Below are 18,829 nucleotides of genomic sequence, written 5' to 3'. Positions count from 1 at the left end.
AAAATGTATCTTTTTAAATACTACTCTCCGTTTTTTTTCCTTCCACAGCTGCAAATGTTTCTACGCTCCCCCTATCATCTCCATTCCAGAGGCTAGCAAAGATTAGAAGGTGAAAAAAACGCACTCGCGATGATGTTCTCAGAGCTCATGCAGTCCTCTCACAATGAAAGAGCTCAGCAGAATGCATGGAGGCAAGCAATGGCAGAGTCCAGGAAAGCATTAAATGAATGTGATGAGAGGAAGGAGGAGCATGTTGAGAGCAGGCAGGATGCAATGCTGAGCCTAATGGGGGAGCAAACTGACATGCTCAGGCATCTGGTGGAGCTGCAGAAAAGGCGCTACGGGCACCCAGTCACTCCACCCTAGAGGATTGCCCAAGCAACAGAAGGCTGGTATTCAATAAGTTTTGAACTGTAGTGTGGCCTTGTCCTTCCCTCCTCCACCACCCCATCTGGTGCTTCCCTCCTCACCCACCCCCCCGGGCTACCTCGCGAGTTTTCCCCCTATGTGTGTGATGAATTAATAAAGAATGCATGATTTTGAAACAATAATGACTTTATTGCCTCTGAAAGCAGTGTTCGAAGGGGGGAGGTCGGTTGGCTTACAAGGATATAGAGTCAACCAAGGGGGCGGGTTTTCATCAAGGAGAAACAAACAGAACTGTCACCCCGTCGCTTGGCCAGTCATGGAACTGGTTTTCAAAGCTTCTCTGGTGCACACCACACCCTCCTGTACTCTTCTAACCGCCCTGGTGTCTGGCTGTGCATAATCGGCCACCAGGCGATTTGCCTCAACCTCCCACCCCGCCATAAACGTCTCTCCCTTACTCTCACAGATATTATGGAGCACACAGCAAGCAGCAATAACAATGGGAATATTGGTTTCACTGAGGGCTCACCTAGTAAGTAAACTGTGCCAGTGAGCTTTTAAACGTCCAAATGCACATTCTACCACCATTCTGCAACTTGCTCAGCCTATAGTTGAGCTGCTCCTTACTACTGTCCAGATTGCCTGTGTATGGCTTCATCAGCCATGGCATTAAGGGGTAGGCTGGGTCCCCAAGGATAACTATAGGCATTTCAACATCCCCAACGGTAATATTCTGGTCTGGGAAGTAAGTTACTTCCTGCAGCTGTTGAAACAGACTAGAGTTCCTGAAGATGCGAGCATCATGCACCTTTCCAGCCATCCCACGCTGATGTCGGTGAAACATCCCTTGTGATCCACCAGTGCTTGCAGCACCACTGAAAAGTACCCCTTGCGGTTTATGTACTGGCAGCCAAGGTGGTCCGGTCCCAAGACAGGGATAAGCGTTCCGTCTATCACCCCACCACAGTTAGGGAATCCCCACTGCAGCAAAGCCATCCACTATGACCTGCACATTTCCCAGATTCACTACCCTTGATAGCAGCAGCTCAGTGATTGCGTTGGCTACTTGGATTACAGCAGCCCCCACAGTAGATTTGCCCACTCCAAATTGATTCCCGACTGACCGGTAGCTGTCTGGTGTTGCAAGCTTCCAGACTGCTATCGCCACTTGCTTCTCAACTGTGAGGTCTGCTCTCATCTTGGTATTCTTGAGCTTCAGGGCGGGGGAAAGCAAGTCACAAAGTTCCATGAAAGTGCCCTTACGCGTGCGAAAGTTTCACAGCCACTGGGAATCATCCCAGACCTGCAACACTATGCGGTCCACCAGTCTGTGCTGGTTTCCCAGGCCCAGAATCGGTGTTCCATGGCAGGAACCTGCCCCATTACCACCCTGACGTAAAAATTGCCAGGGCCCATGCTTTGAGAGACGTCTGTGTCCATGTCCTCATCACTATCGTGATGGCGCTGTCGTCGCCTCCTCGCCTGCTTTTGCAGGTTCTGCACATACTGCAGGATAATGCGCGAGGTGTTTACAATGCTCACAACAGCAGCGGTGAGCTGAGCAGGCTCCATGCTTCCTGTGGTATGGCATCTGCAGGAGAGTGGAGTTGCAGCAGAAGCGGTAGATGACAACGGATGTACTGAGAATAGATATTTATACAGAACGACGAGAGGACCCGAGAGGTGGATTCATGGCACCAGGAGGGCAGAGTTGCAGCGGAAGCGGTGGATGACGACGACGGTTAGCAGTCCTACTGCACTGTCTGCTGACAGCAGTATGGTGTCTGCATTGGAAAAAAGGCGCGAAACAATTGTCTACCGTTGCTTTCACGGATGGAGGGGTGACTGATGACATGTACCCAAAACCACCTGCAACAATGTTTTTGCCCCATCAGGCATTGGGAGCTCAACCCAGAATTCCAATGGGCAGCAGAGACTGCAGGAACTGTGGGATAGCTATCCACAGTGCAACGCTCCGAAAGTCGACACTAGCCATGGTACTGTGGACACACTCCGCCGACTTAATGCACTTAGTGGGGACACACACAATCAACTGTATAAAACTGCTTCCTAAAAATCGACTTCTATAAATTCAACCTAATTTCGTAGTGTAGACATACCCTTAGAAGTTTTGCCAGAATACCTCTCTCAGTTAGGAGAAGGGGGTGGGAGGGAAATCACTTCCCTAATCAACATAGATATGCCCAGCAAAAGACAAGTGTAGACAAAATTATACCATCAAAAATATTTTTGCTTGTATAGCTTATTTTTTGAAGGGGAGAGTGGGGCGGGGGGGAGAAGAATTGGTATAAAGCTAAACCAGCAAAGAGCTCTTTAATCTGTCTCCCCTGTAGAAGGGCTTCCTGGTATATCTATAATGGTATAGCTGTACTGACAAACACTTTGTAGTGTAGACAAGGCCTTAAATTCTGGCCAAAGCAACAGTCTTAGAAAACATTTAGAGGATGTTTATTAATAATGAACTACAAAACAAAGTTTAAAACTAAACTAAGATCAGAAATATGTGCTCAATGTCATTCAAGCTATGGGTTGCATTCATCACATTATAAAAAATGTATGTATACTCTTTACGTATGTTAGCAAGAGGTGGGTTGCCTGGGAGGTCCCTGAATGTGTTTTTCTGGAGCTTCACCAAATCAGGAAACTTTGCTGTCGCAATGACCAGATTCTTGAGAATTAACATAAACGTTTAATCTTTAGGTTTATCCTTAAAATAATTAAAAAGAAAAAGACAAAATGTAAAAATATGCTACGGGGGGGGGGGGGGGAGGAGGGAAATGTTCCCAATCTCCCATGAGACTGCTCAATGATACAGTAAAGATTTCCAGCAGGGTAGCACTGAAGCCATAAAACACATGAATTCTGGGACATCAGCAAAAAAATGAGATCCACCCAGTTGATTTAGAATCAAAGAATTTTTTAAAAGTTACTTTTTAAATTATGTGCTGGATGTCTCTCTCCTCTCCACCATAATTCAGCATTTAGCACACAACATAGAAATTTGCTAAATTTTCAGCCACATTGTGATGGGGCATACTTAACCGGCATTGGTTCAGAAGTGGTTCACTCTGTGGGCTGAGGAAGCCACATCCCCCTTACCCCTGCTGGGCATGCTCCAGCTGGAAGCAGAGTATAAAAGGGAGTACCTCAGCTCAGGCTGGGCTGGCCCCTGACAAGAGCAGACTTGTGTTGCAGGCTCCCACAGGGAGATTGCTGGAGCTCCAGGATCCAGAAGCCAGCCAGGCTAAGGCTCCAACAGATCCCCAGCCAACAACAACGGAGGAGAGACAACGGAGGCCACGAGGCTACCAGCCTTGGAAGGAAGGGAAGAAAGCGATCCAGGGAGCAGGACTGAGGTACTGGGTGACTAAGACTGATTGTGGAAGCACTGATTCTCTAGGGCCCTGGGTCGAGACCCGGTGGAGCAGGGTGGGTCCGGGCCTCCCTACCCTAGCTGCCCTGCCAGTGAGGCAGCCAGCACTCGGAGGGGTGAATGGCGCAGCAGAAGGACTGCCCTACTGACCTAGGCCATTGGGCCATACTGCTCTGATCTACAGAGCTGCTAGACTGACTTTGGCCATTGGGCCGCGCTGCCCTGCACCAAATGGCAGCTGCATTGCATTGACTCTGGACATTGGGCCGCACACCCCTGCACTGAAGGGCGGCTGCATTGACTCTGGCCATTGGGCTGTGCTGTCCTGGGAGCCAGGGCAGCTCTGGCAATACTGGGGGCGAGGCCACTTGGGCCACTAAATCTCTGTTTTGATCCCCCCACAACCTGATGCCCCACACCTACCTCACGACACACATCTTCAAAAAGAGAAATATTTCTTTTTTAAAAACAAAAGCAGCCAAAGCAATTTACTCCCAACTCTTCTCCCCTTCATCTGCTCCCCCTCATAAAATCAACAAGACCAAGGCGGCAACTTCTGCTCACATAAGTTATCCTGAGTTACAGATTGGTCTAAGATAGTTCTCACTTTGCTCATATTTTGTCATCAGCTTTGTCCTGAAACTGCACATTACTTTTGGGATAAATAAATTGCATCTATGAATGAAAGGTACCTAAATTACAGGTGCACATAGGACTAGTTGGATGGCAGCAAAAGGGGTTTTGTTGAATCTTGGGTCTTCTTGTGGCCACCTCATGCCCTCCTGGGTGTCCTCCATTAAGTAGTCCTTTCTTAGACCCAAGCTTTGATTTTTTTTTTCTATACAGCTTTAGAGGCGACTAATTATGATCTGTTTTCTGATGATCCAGTGGCAATGAAAGAGATTGGTACTGTGTGTGGCTGCAGTTTTATATTCATTCACTCAAGCAATTTAGTCTTCCTCTGTTTTTGTGAGCATTAGTATGAAACTAGTTTTAAGCCCTTTGTGATTCTAATCTAAACCATTTAAAAAAAAACTTTAAAGGTTTATTCAGCCATATACTACACCAACTGCTGAATTGTTTGCATTTATTTCTGTTCCAGTACTGGAAACCCTCTCCCCAACCCCTATAGTAACCATAAGATAAATTCAACTACAGTTATGCTTAAAATAGGTCTAAATGTCTGACATAAACCCATGAAAGCAAGAGAGTTCAGAGATAGCAAACTTGACTTAACTCCACTACCTTAATTTTGTGGGGGTGGGGTGGGGGGAGAGGAGGACATGGATGAAATCCACTGGCTGTATAATTCTAATCTCAAAATTGACAATATAAAAATCTATATATAAATATATGTACATAAACACACACCTTTTTATGTATCAGGTATGTAGTCCTGATACAAAGTTCTAGCATTTTAATATTTTAAAACACACTACACAGCTGTAGTTACACTTTTTTAAAAAAAAGGAACTTGTAATCTTCAATGATCTTTTAACTCTGGGCAAAGATGATGGATTGACAACCTTTTAGATGAAAGCCCTCTATTAGCCACATTACAGATACCATGTCTATTCAATACTTTACCCTGTGAGACTGCAAAGAGCAGTGTCAATTAATGCCTGTGGTAATGGAAGGAATGTGATATGGAATCCTGTCAACTAACAAATGGACGAACAATTCATTTAACCTGTTCTGAGAGTGAAATAACTAATTCATTTACTCTTTTCTTTCAAACTACTAAATAGTGGGTCTAGTGTACCATATTGGACATACAGGTTCAAATCCTACCCTTTAGTACCCTAAGCATGAGTGCTGCTGATAACCTACCCATCCCACCCTGCAATAAACTCTTAAGGACTAATGTTAATGGGCTCAGAAGAAAATACCACCCAGTTAACACTGGATGCTATGAGGGTGGTTGGTTGACATAAGAAAAGAAAACACCTCCACAGGATCTGAGAGAGATGTGGAAGAAGGGCTGTGGACTAAAGAGGAAAAAAAAAGTGGCAAGGGCATTTAGCCTAAACTTAAAGTCTGATCATCTATACCAGTGGCCCTCCAACTTTTTCTGTCATGCCCGCCCCTTACCCATAATGAAACCTGTCCATGTCCTCCCCCACATCCCCTCCCAGAAGCCATGGACAGGAGCAGGGCTGGAAGCAGAGCTGTGGCTGGGGCCGGGAGCCAAGGCTGGGGCCGTGGCTGCAGCTAGGAGCGGGGCTGAGGCTGGGCCTGAGCTGTGGCTGGGGGCGGGGCCAGAGCGAGGTGGTGCCAGAGTGGGGTTGGGTGGTGCTCCCTTTCTGCCCCCCATGGGGATGGGCCCAGGCCCCGCTGTGCTCCCTGAATTTTCCTCGGTGCACCCCACAGTTTGGGGATCACTGATCTACACCCTTTTTATTTAAAGCAAATAAAGTTGTTTTTGACTTACAGGAGTGAAGGGTAACAGAACCTAACACACATCTGTGCAACTGTTGCAATGGTATATTTTCATGCTGAAACTTTCTGCACAGAATTTTGATCTAAAGCTAGTTTTTAAGTCTGAACTGTTACAACTCTAAAATAGGGTTTATTTTTAGAGAACCCTCTCTACCATTTAATAAGCTTTAGTAAAACATGCATAATGGAAATCCTGGCAGATGCTTAATTACAGGTTTGATAGACTATATAGCTAATTCTGAAAAGTTCCAGCATTTTTGTCAACAGAACCTTGGTAAGATAAAATATTGTACACTATTTTTTTAAATTCACATTTTACCCCACTGTAGATCTGGGGAGGAAGTGGGTTTGTTCCAGATCCAATTCCTGAGGAAGTTTAACAGGTTAAATATTAATCTGTTCTTTTTCAACTTGGCTTTGTTGATGGAATCACAGCAGAGTTTGACAACAATAGATAAAAAATAACAGGCTATTATGACTTCTAGTACTAGAGTCAGAACTAATGTGCTGAGCAGACTAGTCTTATGGTCTGAGCTATACCATTCTGCTTAGTGTTTCCCAGCACCTACATCCCCAGCAAGACACTGCACTGGAAAAATCAAACCTTCCATGACAATGTGTATAATCCCTTTGCGACTTTAACTATTTCATTATGAAACCTAGCGCTCCTCAAGAATCATAGCTATACAATAGAGCTCCACAATTTAACTCTGAATTCATGCCCACTCACTAGATTTAAACAACATTTTCTAAGATTTATTTACAATCAAATCTATCAGTCTATTATTTTATACAAATAATCTACCAAGGCTGATTCTGAACATTATTTTTACACAAATTCTGGGCTGAATATTTATGGAAGGAGAATGGTCCAGGGTTATAATATAGGACAAGGAGTCACGAGATCTGTTCTATTCCCAGCTCTACCATTATGTCGCTGTGTGACCTTAGGAAAGTTAGCTTCACCTCTCTGTGACTCAGATTTTCCAGTCTCTGAATATTATAATTATAATACACATAATTTACAAAAAATAGATTGAATTCTGCGTAACTCATTTCTACTCAGTCCTCAGAAATGTTGATCCAAAAATGGCAGCTCGACATCCAGACTATTCATTTTTGTGACAACTGTCTGTCTCTTTCTGGTATGACTGATACTAGCAAACATGCACCAAGCCCCACCAGATGTGTGCTAAAATTTAATGTATACCCTTTAGAAGGAGAGAAACGTAATCCTTATGCACTTCAACATCCTCAAAGTTTTGCACAAAAATGGCCTTCTGTAATCAAAAACTAAACATAAGATTTCAAGTTATTATTAAAGTTGTGACACAAACCAACAAGCACCAGGAAATTCAAAGTTAATAATGGAGTGACAGCTTTAGCATTGTACTTCCTGGCTTTTGACAATACTGCTTGTATCACGACTCCATGTATTGAACATTTTCCTTTAACAGAAAATTTCATGAAAGGTTATAAAAGGCATCTAATTTACCTGTCAGAATCTTTTTTTTTTTTTTTGCTCTCTAATAAATACGTAGTTAGACTTGTGTAAACACATTTTTTAAAATGCATATTTATGAAAAAAAATGTAAAATGTTAACTCACTGAGATTCAGTACAATTATCTAAATATCTATTATACATACATACATGGACCAAGAATTCAGTGTTGTGAAAGAACTGAGTATGTGGCACAAGATACTAAGAAAGTTCACTCATAAGAAAGCAACTTGTCAAACAGAAACAAAAAGAGTAAGATAAGAGATCCTTGATCTATTAAATATGATCTTTAGTATTTCTAAACTAATTTATGTACATACAATAAGAAAGCCCTACATAGCAAATACAACCACATTTTTTAAAAAGGAAGAAGTACCATTTCTCCTGGGATCTCCACAATGATCAAGGAGGGATGGCAAGTTTGACTTTAAAATGCAAACAATGGGGAAGAAAGTGGTGGGATAAGCCAATTTGAGTAAGTGTTTAAAGAAGGCAAGCGATGTAGCACAGTGAAGAACCAGGTTACTGGAGATAAAATGAGATTGAGGAATGTGAGTCTCAAGGATTGCCGACAATAGAGGGTGAGCCTATCTTACCTACTTTTATGAGAACTGAATTGAAAGAAGAGCACTTCTCATTTGGGGTTGAGGTGATCTACTCAAAAGTAAGCTATTTAAGAATGTTATATGGAAATCTATTAGATGGGGGAGACCTTTAGTTCTCCTAATACTCTGTTCCACTATGTAGAACTCCGCACTCCTTAAATCTAGGTTTAATTCAACCTAGATTTAATTCTCTGCTGCTCACCTTCCAACCATAAATATCCTGCAGACTGGTCCAGAGAGCCCCAACTTGATGACGTTCTGGTTAAGCTTCAAAAACCATTTCCTTCACAGGGTTTGTGGGGAAGGGTTAGGATACGGATATGTTCCTTTATGCCTGAGTGTTATAGCCTGTTGTTCTTGTATGAGGATATGTTCCTGTTACTTTGTTACACTTTTTGATTGTTTAATTCTACTGATGGGCTACATTTGCACCCCTTTTTGTGATTTTTTAATTCTGCTGTGTGCTTGTAAGATTAATTATTCAGAGTGCCTAGAGCATTTTGTATGGCTTATTTCTTACTATTGTTAAAATCTAAATAAATAATCAACAGTGACAAGCATACCCCCAACCCTAATCCTCTCTAGCCATCAGCAGCAATAGCCTCTGCTCAAGTCCCTCAGCCATAAAATCCTCCCCATTCCAGAAAGGGCATGGACACCGAGGTGACAAATAACGAGGAATTCCTAGGAGGCATTAGTGCAGGGACATTGGAAATGTGGAGCACCCTAGGCCTACATCACATCTTCAACAGTTGGGAGATGGGTAGAAGGGAAGTTGATGACTGGAGGTCACAGGGAGGATGATGGTGGGATGGGGGGGAATGCTCAAAAAAGGCAGTGGTTTGGATACACATCTGAGCCTTTGAACGCACATTCAAACCTAACCATTTGATATTCTCCCAACATTCACTGTGACCTTGCATGGCAAGTTCCAGACTGCTATGAATTTTAACAAGGAAGATATTATCTCCATCCAACTATGTATACGGAAAAGATTAAAAGACCTTTGCTGTAGACGCACAAACATCACTACAATGCTAAAAAAAGAAATCCTGAACAGCAGTTCATTATCTATCACTATATTACTGGTTTGCCATTTAGTTTCTCCTCTTTCCTATCCTCCATCCCCCAAAATTCTTATTTTCCCCACCTATTAAGGTTCATTAGTGACCTCTTCCGTGAGACTTTCAGTGGAAAGCAGCATCCTTGCTCGTTATAAGATACTGCTGTCACCAAAAAATGCTTTTCCTTTCTGGAATGAGGATTTAAAATACCCCTTTGAATTATCAATGTTCTTCCCTCTCCCAGCACAGATAAAATCAAAATTGATAAACCCCACCTGAAATTATCCCTGTCTGGCACAAAGTGTTAATCCAGTAGAACCATAATTAGCATCACTTCCATGGGGACCAGAGAATCTCATTGCCAGTGACTAGCTCTGACCATTTATTCAGCGTTTGGTTCCCCATCTTTCTTTCTTCAGACTTTTTTTCCTGCATGAAAGAGTTACTGAGGATGTAAATATTTTGTCAACTACAGGCAGGATAGAGACATAGAGAAAGCACAGCCAGGAAGGAAGTTAAAGGCTATTCAAAATTCATCTGTATTTATGACAAAGACAAGTTAATGAAAAGGCTGGAAACCCATAAAAAAGCCACAACACAGCTCACTTCAAAGGTGTTTTTTTTTTTTTAAGGTGGACATTTTCCATTGTTAACTGCTGCACCCACTTTTTTTCCCTTCCAGCTGCTGGAATTACAGATATGCTGAGAAATAAAGGTAAGAGCTATTTAATGCAGACAATGCTATGCTGCATAGCTCTTCTTGGAGGCTGCCTGGAGACATAGCTTTACAATATGACTGAAGTCCTAAATTAAAGACCCATTTCTTGTCTTCTTTTTCAAGCTCCATATGCCCTTAGGTTTTATTTTTCTTCTCTGTGGAGGGCCAGACACATTTTTGATTTAACCACAGGCCAACCCTAATACTATTTTTGACCATTATCTCCTCTAACAAATTCTCGGGAGCCCAAGTATTTTTAGGCTGGATTCTTTCTGGAAGTCAGAGTTATTTTCTGGCTGGTCTGTACCGTTGCTTCGTTTTCTGTCTGAGACATTTTCCTGCTGGTGCTTGAGATTTCTACACATGACTTCCCACTAGCCCTCCATTTCTTTAATATTTCTGATTATTGTTTAGCCATCATAAATTAGGCCCCTTTAGCATTAAAGGGTTTTCCTCCCTCAAATGCTAGGTTTACTTTTTCTGGCAGATTCCAATTTTTCCTCTTACACAGCTTTACTTATACTCCTAAAAAGGAAAAAAAAAGTTTTCATCTTTTTTTTCTGTGTGTTTTTGCCAAACAAGATGAGACAGAGGCTACCAGATATGACATCTGTATTTCAATGTTTCTAGAGTTGAGTTAAAAAAAACAAAATAATCTACATTTTCTTCAACATTTGTAGTTTCTTATCAGGGTTAATACAATAAAGGGTGAAGTGTGGTTTTATTGTCAGACGGGCAATCACTGCTGTGATAAGCTGTGGATTCTTGTCTGCACTGTCTCTTACAATGACAGTGGCTGAAAGAGACTGGAGTGAATAGACATAACTTTCTCTTCAAGAACCAGAGTGTAGGGATACATTAGATTGACAGAGACTGACTGCACCCGCAGACAGAGTATTCTTGCCAGCAAGTTAAAGAAGCATGGGCTGGATGAATGGACTATAAGGTGGATAGAAAGCTGGCTAGATTGTCGAGCTCAACGGGTAGTGATCAATGGCTCCATGTCTAGTTGGCAGCCGGTATCAAGCAGAGTGCCCCAAGGGTCGGTCCTGGGGCTGGTTTTGTTCAATATCTTCATTAACGATCTGGAGGATGGCGTGAATTGCACCCTCAGCAAGTTTGCAGATGACACTAAACTAGGAGGAGTGGTAGATACGCTGGAAGGTAGGGATAGGATACAGCGGGACCTAGACAAATTGGAGGATTGGGCTAAAAGAAATCTGATGAGGTTCAACAAGGACAAATGCAGAGTCCTGCACTTAGGACAGAAGAATCCCATGCACTGCTACAGACTAGGGACCGACTGGCTAGGCAGCAGTTCTGCAGAAAAGGACCTAGGGGTTACAGGGGACGAGAAGCTGGGTATGAGTCAACAGTGTGCCCTAGTTGCAAAGAAGGCCAATGGCATTTTGGGATGTATAAGTAGGAGCACTGCCAGCAGGTCGAGGGACGTGATCATTCCCCTCTATTCGGCATTGGTGAGGCCTCATCTGGAGTACTGTGTCCAGTTTTGGGCCCCACACTACAAGAAAGATATGGAAAAATTGGAAAGAGTCCAGCGGAGGGCAACAAAAATGATTAGGGGGCTGGAACAAATGATTTATGAGGAGAGGCTCAGGGAACTGGGATTATTTAGTCTGTAGAAGAGAAGAATGAGGGGTGATTTAATAGCTGCTTTCAACTACCTGAAGGGGGGTTCCAAAGAGGGTGGATCTAGGCTGTTCTCAGTGGTACCAGATGACAGAACAAGGAGTAATGGTCTCGAGTTGCAGTGGGGGAGGTTTAGGTTGGATATTAGGAAAAACTTTTTCACTAGGAGGGTGGTGAAGCACTGGAATGGGTTATCTAGGGAGGTGATGGAATCTCCTTCCTTAGAGGTTTTTAAGGTCAGGCTTGAAAAAGCCCTGGCTGGGATGATTTAGTTGGAGATTGGTCCATTTGAGCAGGGGGTTGGACTAGATGACCTCCTAAGGTCCCTTCCAATCCTGATATTCTATGATTCTATGACACAATTCTGTTTTGAAAATAAACTTGCTAACTTAATTCCAAAGAGATCAAAATGCTGAACTCAGTGTATGATTTACTCTGTAAGGAATAGGATGCACGTAAGTGAAATGGGTGGCACTGATGTTCTGTTCTCCTCTGTTTGTTTTACTAACACAACTAAGAAATTGTTAGAGAAAGAAGACTAAATGGTTTGAGTCCAAACTGGAACACACTGTGCTGCCGAAAAGTAAATAAAATAATCTTTACCCCACCTCCGCTGGAGTTGTGAAATTGACAAAAAATCCATCTCCCCAGCCAGGCTGCTGTCCAGTCTCTGCTCCAAGCCAGGCTGCCATCCTGGCTCAGGCTGCTGCCCAGGCTCCCGGCTCCCCAACCAGGCTGCAGCCCGGACTCCCCACTCCTCGCTGGGAGCACGGGACCTGACCAGACTCCGGGCGCAGATCTCCCCGCCAGGAGAACGGCTGGTTGGCTGCCATGCTCCCAGTGGTGAGCCAAAAGCCTGGTGGGGCAGCCAGGCTCCTGGAAGGGAGCCAAGAAGCCTGGTGCGACTGCCCCACTCCCATCGTGGACCTGAGAAGCCGGGCACATCAGCCCTAGTCCAGGTGGGATGGGGCTGTTGAACTCCCAGCGGGTAGCAGACTACCAGTGGGGAGATGCGCGCAATGCTGAGAGCCCTTGCTGTCAGCCCCCCACACTGCCCTGGTGAGGACGTGTACCATCAACAGAAGAAGAGCAGTGTGGATATGAACCACCGCAGTAATTACTGCAGTGGCTGTAAGTTGATCTAAAGTAGGTTGACTTAAGTTTATAGTGCACACATGCCCCAAGAAACTGCAACTCTGTTCTCTGGAGTAAGGCAGTGCTTGATTATTTTCTTTTGATTATTTTCTACCTGTCAGGCCTAAGAGTTTAATGTACCAGCACTGTTTGGTAATTCTCCACTATCTGTGAAATACCAGGCTATCAGAAACAACATGTAATATTCACACTGTCTTTGGATGCTCTGATCTGGGGAAACAATGTAAAGTTCTACCACAGCAATCTCATCTGAGCAATTGGATAGTTGCCAGAAGCCAGATTTATTAAACTTGGATGAACTATCCATTTTAAAAATTAAATGGCTAACTAACTGAACTTACACTTATTTAAAAGTCCATCCTGAAAAAGTTAATCACTTCCAGCTAGTGCAAAACTACATTTATAAAGAGCAAGGTGCCTTGCTAGCGTCTTCAGTTTAACACATTCAGCATTCATTTAGAAATTAATCTGATAGAAACTGAGCAACAAATGACTAAATCTTCCAACAAAATGAGGTAAAAAAGGAAAATTATTAACATTTTTTGGACAAAAAGCATTTCTTCTGATTCAAGGACGGTGTCATTTTACCTCACAGAGTAGTAAATCAATGATGTGGAAGACCATGCAGAGTGGGAACTTGGCAGTAAAGAGGGTGAGAAACCACTGGGATGCATACATGTGAGCTTCCAGGTTCAAGTCTGAGAAATGGCTATATAAATCAGGTAGCTGCTCCTAGAGTAAGAAAAAAAAAAAGGGGAGGGGGGAAATGCTTAAATGTCACCCAAGGATCCTCCAGTTTCAGAAACGCACTGCCAGCAAGGTTATTTGAGGTTTGAGACAAGAGCAAAGTGAAATCCTGGCTCCATTAAAGCCAATGGGAGTTTTGCCACAGGCTTCAGTGGGGACAGGATTTCACTCTCATTTTGTGGCGGCTTCTCTGTGTTACACACCACAGATTCTATCATGCTAGCTATTAAAAGCAAAATCAAATCAATAATCTACCATGGGATTAGAAAGAGAAATTATAGCACATTAAATATGGAAAGGTAGAGTAGTTGTGCCAAGTATAACATGTGCGTAACTATCGATTTAAAAAAATCGTTAATGCTTTTGTTATAAATGGTTTCTTCTGGGAAAACAATTAAATTATGGACATTGAAGCAGGGAGTTTAAATCAGCGTCAGGGATCATGAAAGATAAGCAAAAAACTAAAAAACATTAACAATCAGACAACGAGGCAAGTTCCAAAGGCCAGGAATGCAGTAATCATCAACTACCAGGTATATAGTAATGTCAATTGTAGATCATTGGTCATTAAAAATACACTTACTCGATAAAGTTCATTGTAGCTGTTTGGTACAAATATTGAAAAAAAACATACTGAGAACAAATTAATGTATTTTTTTTCTATGTAGCACCACATAACAAGTATCAGTAAATTGTAAACATACACAAATTGTCATCCTGGAAAGCGAGTTCAAAGGGGTTGTGTGCCCAAGATTGTATTTTAGTTTTTAAATCTCAAAAAGGGAAGTTTGCAGAACAGTTGTATTTTTACTCTGGTTAACTGATTCCAACAGCAAGCTTCCATTATTGTAACTGCACCACAGGTCAAATCTTAATGGACTGTTAATAATGGCTTATTAGTCAGGACAACAGCGTATAAAACTTGTAATGGTTTAGTCAGAGTTAAATTGCTTTTAATACGAAAAATTAAAATGCGAAGAAAAACTAGATGCATATCGAGTCAAAATAAGATGACCCGTGACCTGCAAAATGACCTGTGTTGGACTTATTTTTCATATTCATAGAATTGTCCCAGCTTGTATATCTTAACTCATAATGCAAGTCATGCAAACTAAGACAATCCTATACCAAAATATTCTCATATTTTGTTAGAACTCAGAAGTTCTACTGTAGACACATCAATTTAACAAATAAAAAGAGAAGGGGAGAGAGAACCATAAATATTCTCTCTTTGAATCAAAAAAGTTAGCAAGAGTAAGTATATGGAAGCCAAAAGAAAACAGACACAGACCCAACCACAATGTTTAGCTTCAGATCTTAAATGTCCCTCACGTTGGGGCTCTTAGGATTCAAGAATTTGGTCCAATACACTTCTGAAAGGAGAAAGTTGTATTTTTCTAAAGCTGTAAGAGAATAGTTTACCTCTTCCCCACCCAACATTACCACGTATGACAGGACCAGAGTGCTTGATCCTGGTCCTACCTGCATTAGTTTCTCTAGTTGGTAAAATTTGCAGTGAAGATCTTCAAAGTTATTTTTGTAGAGGTCTCGCAAGCCATAGTCATACATGATCTTCACCAGCACACAAAAGGCCTGCTCCTCTGGCATCTACAGGGAGAAACACACAAAGACACTTTGAATGACAATGCAGAGATTTGAAATACCATAGCTGTAAAATTTTAAAATTCCCTTTGCCCAGGTGATTGTAAGAGATTCTGAAAAAAATCTAAAGGTTTCAATTTTTTAAAATTCAAAATTACTTTTAATTTTCTGAAATTTTATTTTTTAAAACATTAAAAACCTTGAAATAAAAACCAAATGTTTTGTTTTAGGTCAAATGAAATGTTTGGTTTGGTCTAAAACTATTTTTTTCCCTCTTTTCAATTCATCACAATTTTTGAAAAAGTTTTGTTTTGAGTCAACCTGAAAAAAATTTAAAAAAATATTTGAACTGCCAGCAAACCAGAAAAAAAAAGTTATTCACACAGTTCTATTAGGTACCAAAAAATCTGAGGGGAATAATTTATTCTCCTTGAGGAAAACATGAGGTAGGCCTTGTCTATACTGATTTGAAACAGTGTTAGGATCTTTCTTCAGAACCTTATTCAAACACAGTGTAAACAGTATTCCAGTCTCAGTTCAATGCTTGGGACTGTAAATCCACAACTGCCGTTAGCATTCCCATTACAAAGGTAAATGAGACTATTTAGCTTAGCTGGTACATAGTTCTTATCTAGAAAACCATGGTAAAAACAAATTGTCATCAAAACAGTCTTTGTCAACTGGACATTAGAAAAACACTTCTCAAAAACTCCAGGCTATATCAGGCCCTCATGGGAAAAAATGCAGAAAGGGCACATTTCCAGCCAACTTCCAGGTTCATCAAGCAGTCCTGGGTCAGGTTTTCCATGACTGAGGACACAGCAATGAGCTTGGCCCTCCAAACATGTGACCATTCTGAGACCTCTCCCAGCAACATGACTCCCTCAGAAGCCCTACTACACCATGGCCATACCTCCTCATCCAAATGATACCGAAAGCTTTAATCCCTGCTGGGGCTCTACTCAAGACCCACTTAGGGGCTGCACTAAATCAGCCAACCTCACTTCTAGAGTTGTGCTGGCTGGCTGCATGCCCTATGCCTCAGGAGGGGAGGTTGTGGGAAGTCTTGTGTCATCATAACCTCCCTTGACAGAATCCTTGACTTCAGGGGATGCCGTAGCAGGGTATGTGTGAGCAGAAACTATTACAGACACAAATCAGGACCTTAATTACAAGAATGTCTTACTTCTGCAAATACCACATAAGTGTTAATGAGCAGAAACTACTTCTGAATATATGAGTGACAACTCTTGACCTTTTACTATTTCCGCTTGCACGCAGAATCTCTCTCCAGACAAATTCTAGAAAGCTGAATAGAATAGCTGAATAGTTTTCTTCAAAGAGAATTTCAGTCCCTTTTTATTGACTTCTAAGGTTTCACTTTTTAGTGCCCAGACTAAGATCATGCCTTGCCTCTAGGCCTAAACTGGTGCTGAGTCCTTTGTCTTTAGCCAGTTTACATGAAAGTAGCTGTTGAACCTCAAGAACTGCCAGCCCAGCTGCCAGGTGTCTGTGCAGACTAAAATCAGACATAATAAGATGTTATGAGATCTCAGATCTCTTGCCACAATCTTATCTGAAAAAATGAACCCCTATGGAGGACAGATAAAGGCTGGAGACCAAGTTAAGAAGAGAAATTAATAGCTTTATCCTTCATAAAGAGCTTGGGAACTGGGTCTGTTCTTTCTAAAACATAAATGTAAACTTATTTTACTTGTTCATATACTAACAAGGAAATTATGTTCACACACACATGCATGCACACACACATTCATCCCCATCCAACACATATGGTGTGTCTGCAGTGCAAAAAAAAAAAAAAAAAAAAAAAAAAAAAAAAGATGAGTTCTTAACTCAGGTTAAAATAGCAGTGAAGACATAGTAACTCAGGTTTTAACTTGGGTTAGCAGGTGAAGTTTAAACCTATAAGGGAACCTGGGGTTGAACTCAAGCTGCCAAACTGCACTGTCTTCACGGGTATTTTAACCCAAGTTAAGAATAGATCTTCTTTTTCAATGAAGACATACCTACAAGGAGTAGGAAGGGATTGTTAGTTTGTTGTGAGGCCAAGTCTTTTACACGGAGAGGCCATGGAGACTTTACTCTCAGGGGATAGGGATTTTTTTAGTATTACCAATCCCAAGAGTCCAAAATCATGAATCAATCCCCAAAATTTATGAGATTATTGTTAAACCAATGAGATTTTAAAAAATAATAAATTTTGGTTTCTTTTAATTTGCTTTGGTTTTTGAGCCCCTTTTCCAACCATGATTGCTAAAAATTTACCAGTTTGTTAATAATGAGAGCTAAGATTCCCACATATTCACATGAATGCAAGAGCTGGGCTTCAAGAAGCACACAAAATATTGTGAGTCCTGTGACAGCTGGAGACAAATGGTTCCCTGTGATTGTGAAATCTTGGCTCATATTTTGGTGGGTATTTCTCCAGCACAGGAAAACTATGAAGACTCAAGATGGAGGTTCAGGCTACCCATCCACCCCTAGAAGACAACTGCAGGAGAAGGAAAAAGCACCCCCTATCCCAGAAGAATAAATAGGGCCTGAAGATGATGGGACCATGTAGAGATTAACAAGTCTTAGAGAGGTTCAGAACAGAGTCAGTAAGCATTCAGGACAATTAACTGGTTGGGCATGGACAATCTGGGGGAGCTAGGGGCTTGAAGGATGTGATCTTCTACCTCTCCCCCACCGCAGCTCCTAAGCTACATCAGCAAGAATTTGCTTCCTCCCCTTCTCTGATCATTTCAGTTTCATTTCTTATTATGAATGTACGTATTATAAAGGCATATTAAGATGGGTGTAATTGCCATATGAAGGTTCCTAGAAATATCTTTCAAATTTCATCACAAACTCTAAAAACACTCAAAGGCAATTCTGCGTAGTAATGCCAGTGTAACATCACACATTTGGAGATAAAGGGAGCCAAACAAAAATTAATCATATTTGGAACTTGGCAGCTTATTCATTTTTGAACACTTGTGTCTCCACAAATAGCTTATCTTATCTGAACTAAACTTAAAAAAAAGCCTACGGTTAGGTAAGAAATGCCATGTAAAATATCTCTGGAATGTTTGATTTTGGAATATATGGCGGGGGGAGGGGGAATGTGGTTCTACTTTCAATTGTGTCTATAAAGAGACAATCATCTCTCCACAATGCTCTTCCTGGGTTACCAGCTGCTTAGATCTTCAAGATGTCATAGTTGCCTTTTAAGAAGATAATACTTATGCCTGAAACAGTCTGAATTTTTCTTTTAGACATCTTACTTAGTAACTTCTTTCCTCTTGGGCTGTCTGTGTTAGGGATAAATTTTTAGGGGTCTTGTAAAGAACCGTACTCTAAATGGCAATAAATGCTGATAGTGATTAATGTGATGTTACCAACAAAAGCCTGGCACTGAAAACAAGCAACAGCCTGCATAACTGTTTTTTTAAAATGCTCTTCACAATATCCCATTTCTTAACTCCGTAGATGTATCAATACATTTGTTTTGCAGGTTGTAAATATCTCGTATTTTTCAACTGTTCTAGTATCTTGGAAATGAAAGATGACAATACAAATTA

At 41.7% G+C, this 18,829-nt stretch overlaps 1 protein-coding gene across 3 annotated transcripts in view; it reads right to left on the bottom strand.

Annotated features, from left to right (window-relative positions):
• Positions 1-18,829, bottom strand: part of RABGAP1L (RAB GTPase activating protein 1 like) — a 549,683-nt gene that overhangs the window by 153,078 nt on the left and 377,776 nt on the right. For all 3 annotated transcript variants that reach the window (XM_074960981.1, XM_074960979.1, XM_074960980.1), the window contains 2 exons: positions 15,126-15,251; positions 13,485-13,628 (listed from right to left, as the gene is read on the bottom strand). In XM_074960981.1, coding sequence (XP_074817082.1) covers positions 13,485-13,628; positions 15,126-15,251 — 270 coding nt within the window. The remainder of the gene's footprint in view (positions 1-13,484; positions 13,629-15,125; positions 15,252-18,829) is intronic.

This window comes from Natator depressus, chromosome 8, assembly GCF_965152275.1.
Source record: "Natator depressus isolate rNatDep1 chromosome 8, rNatDep2.hap1, whole genome shotgun sequence".
Lineage (NCBI taxonomy): Eukaryota > Metazoa > Chordata > Testudines > Cheloniidae > Natator > Natator depressus.
Note: the sequence above shows the minus strand (reverse complement) of the source record. Positions and strands in the feature narration are given on the sequence as shown.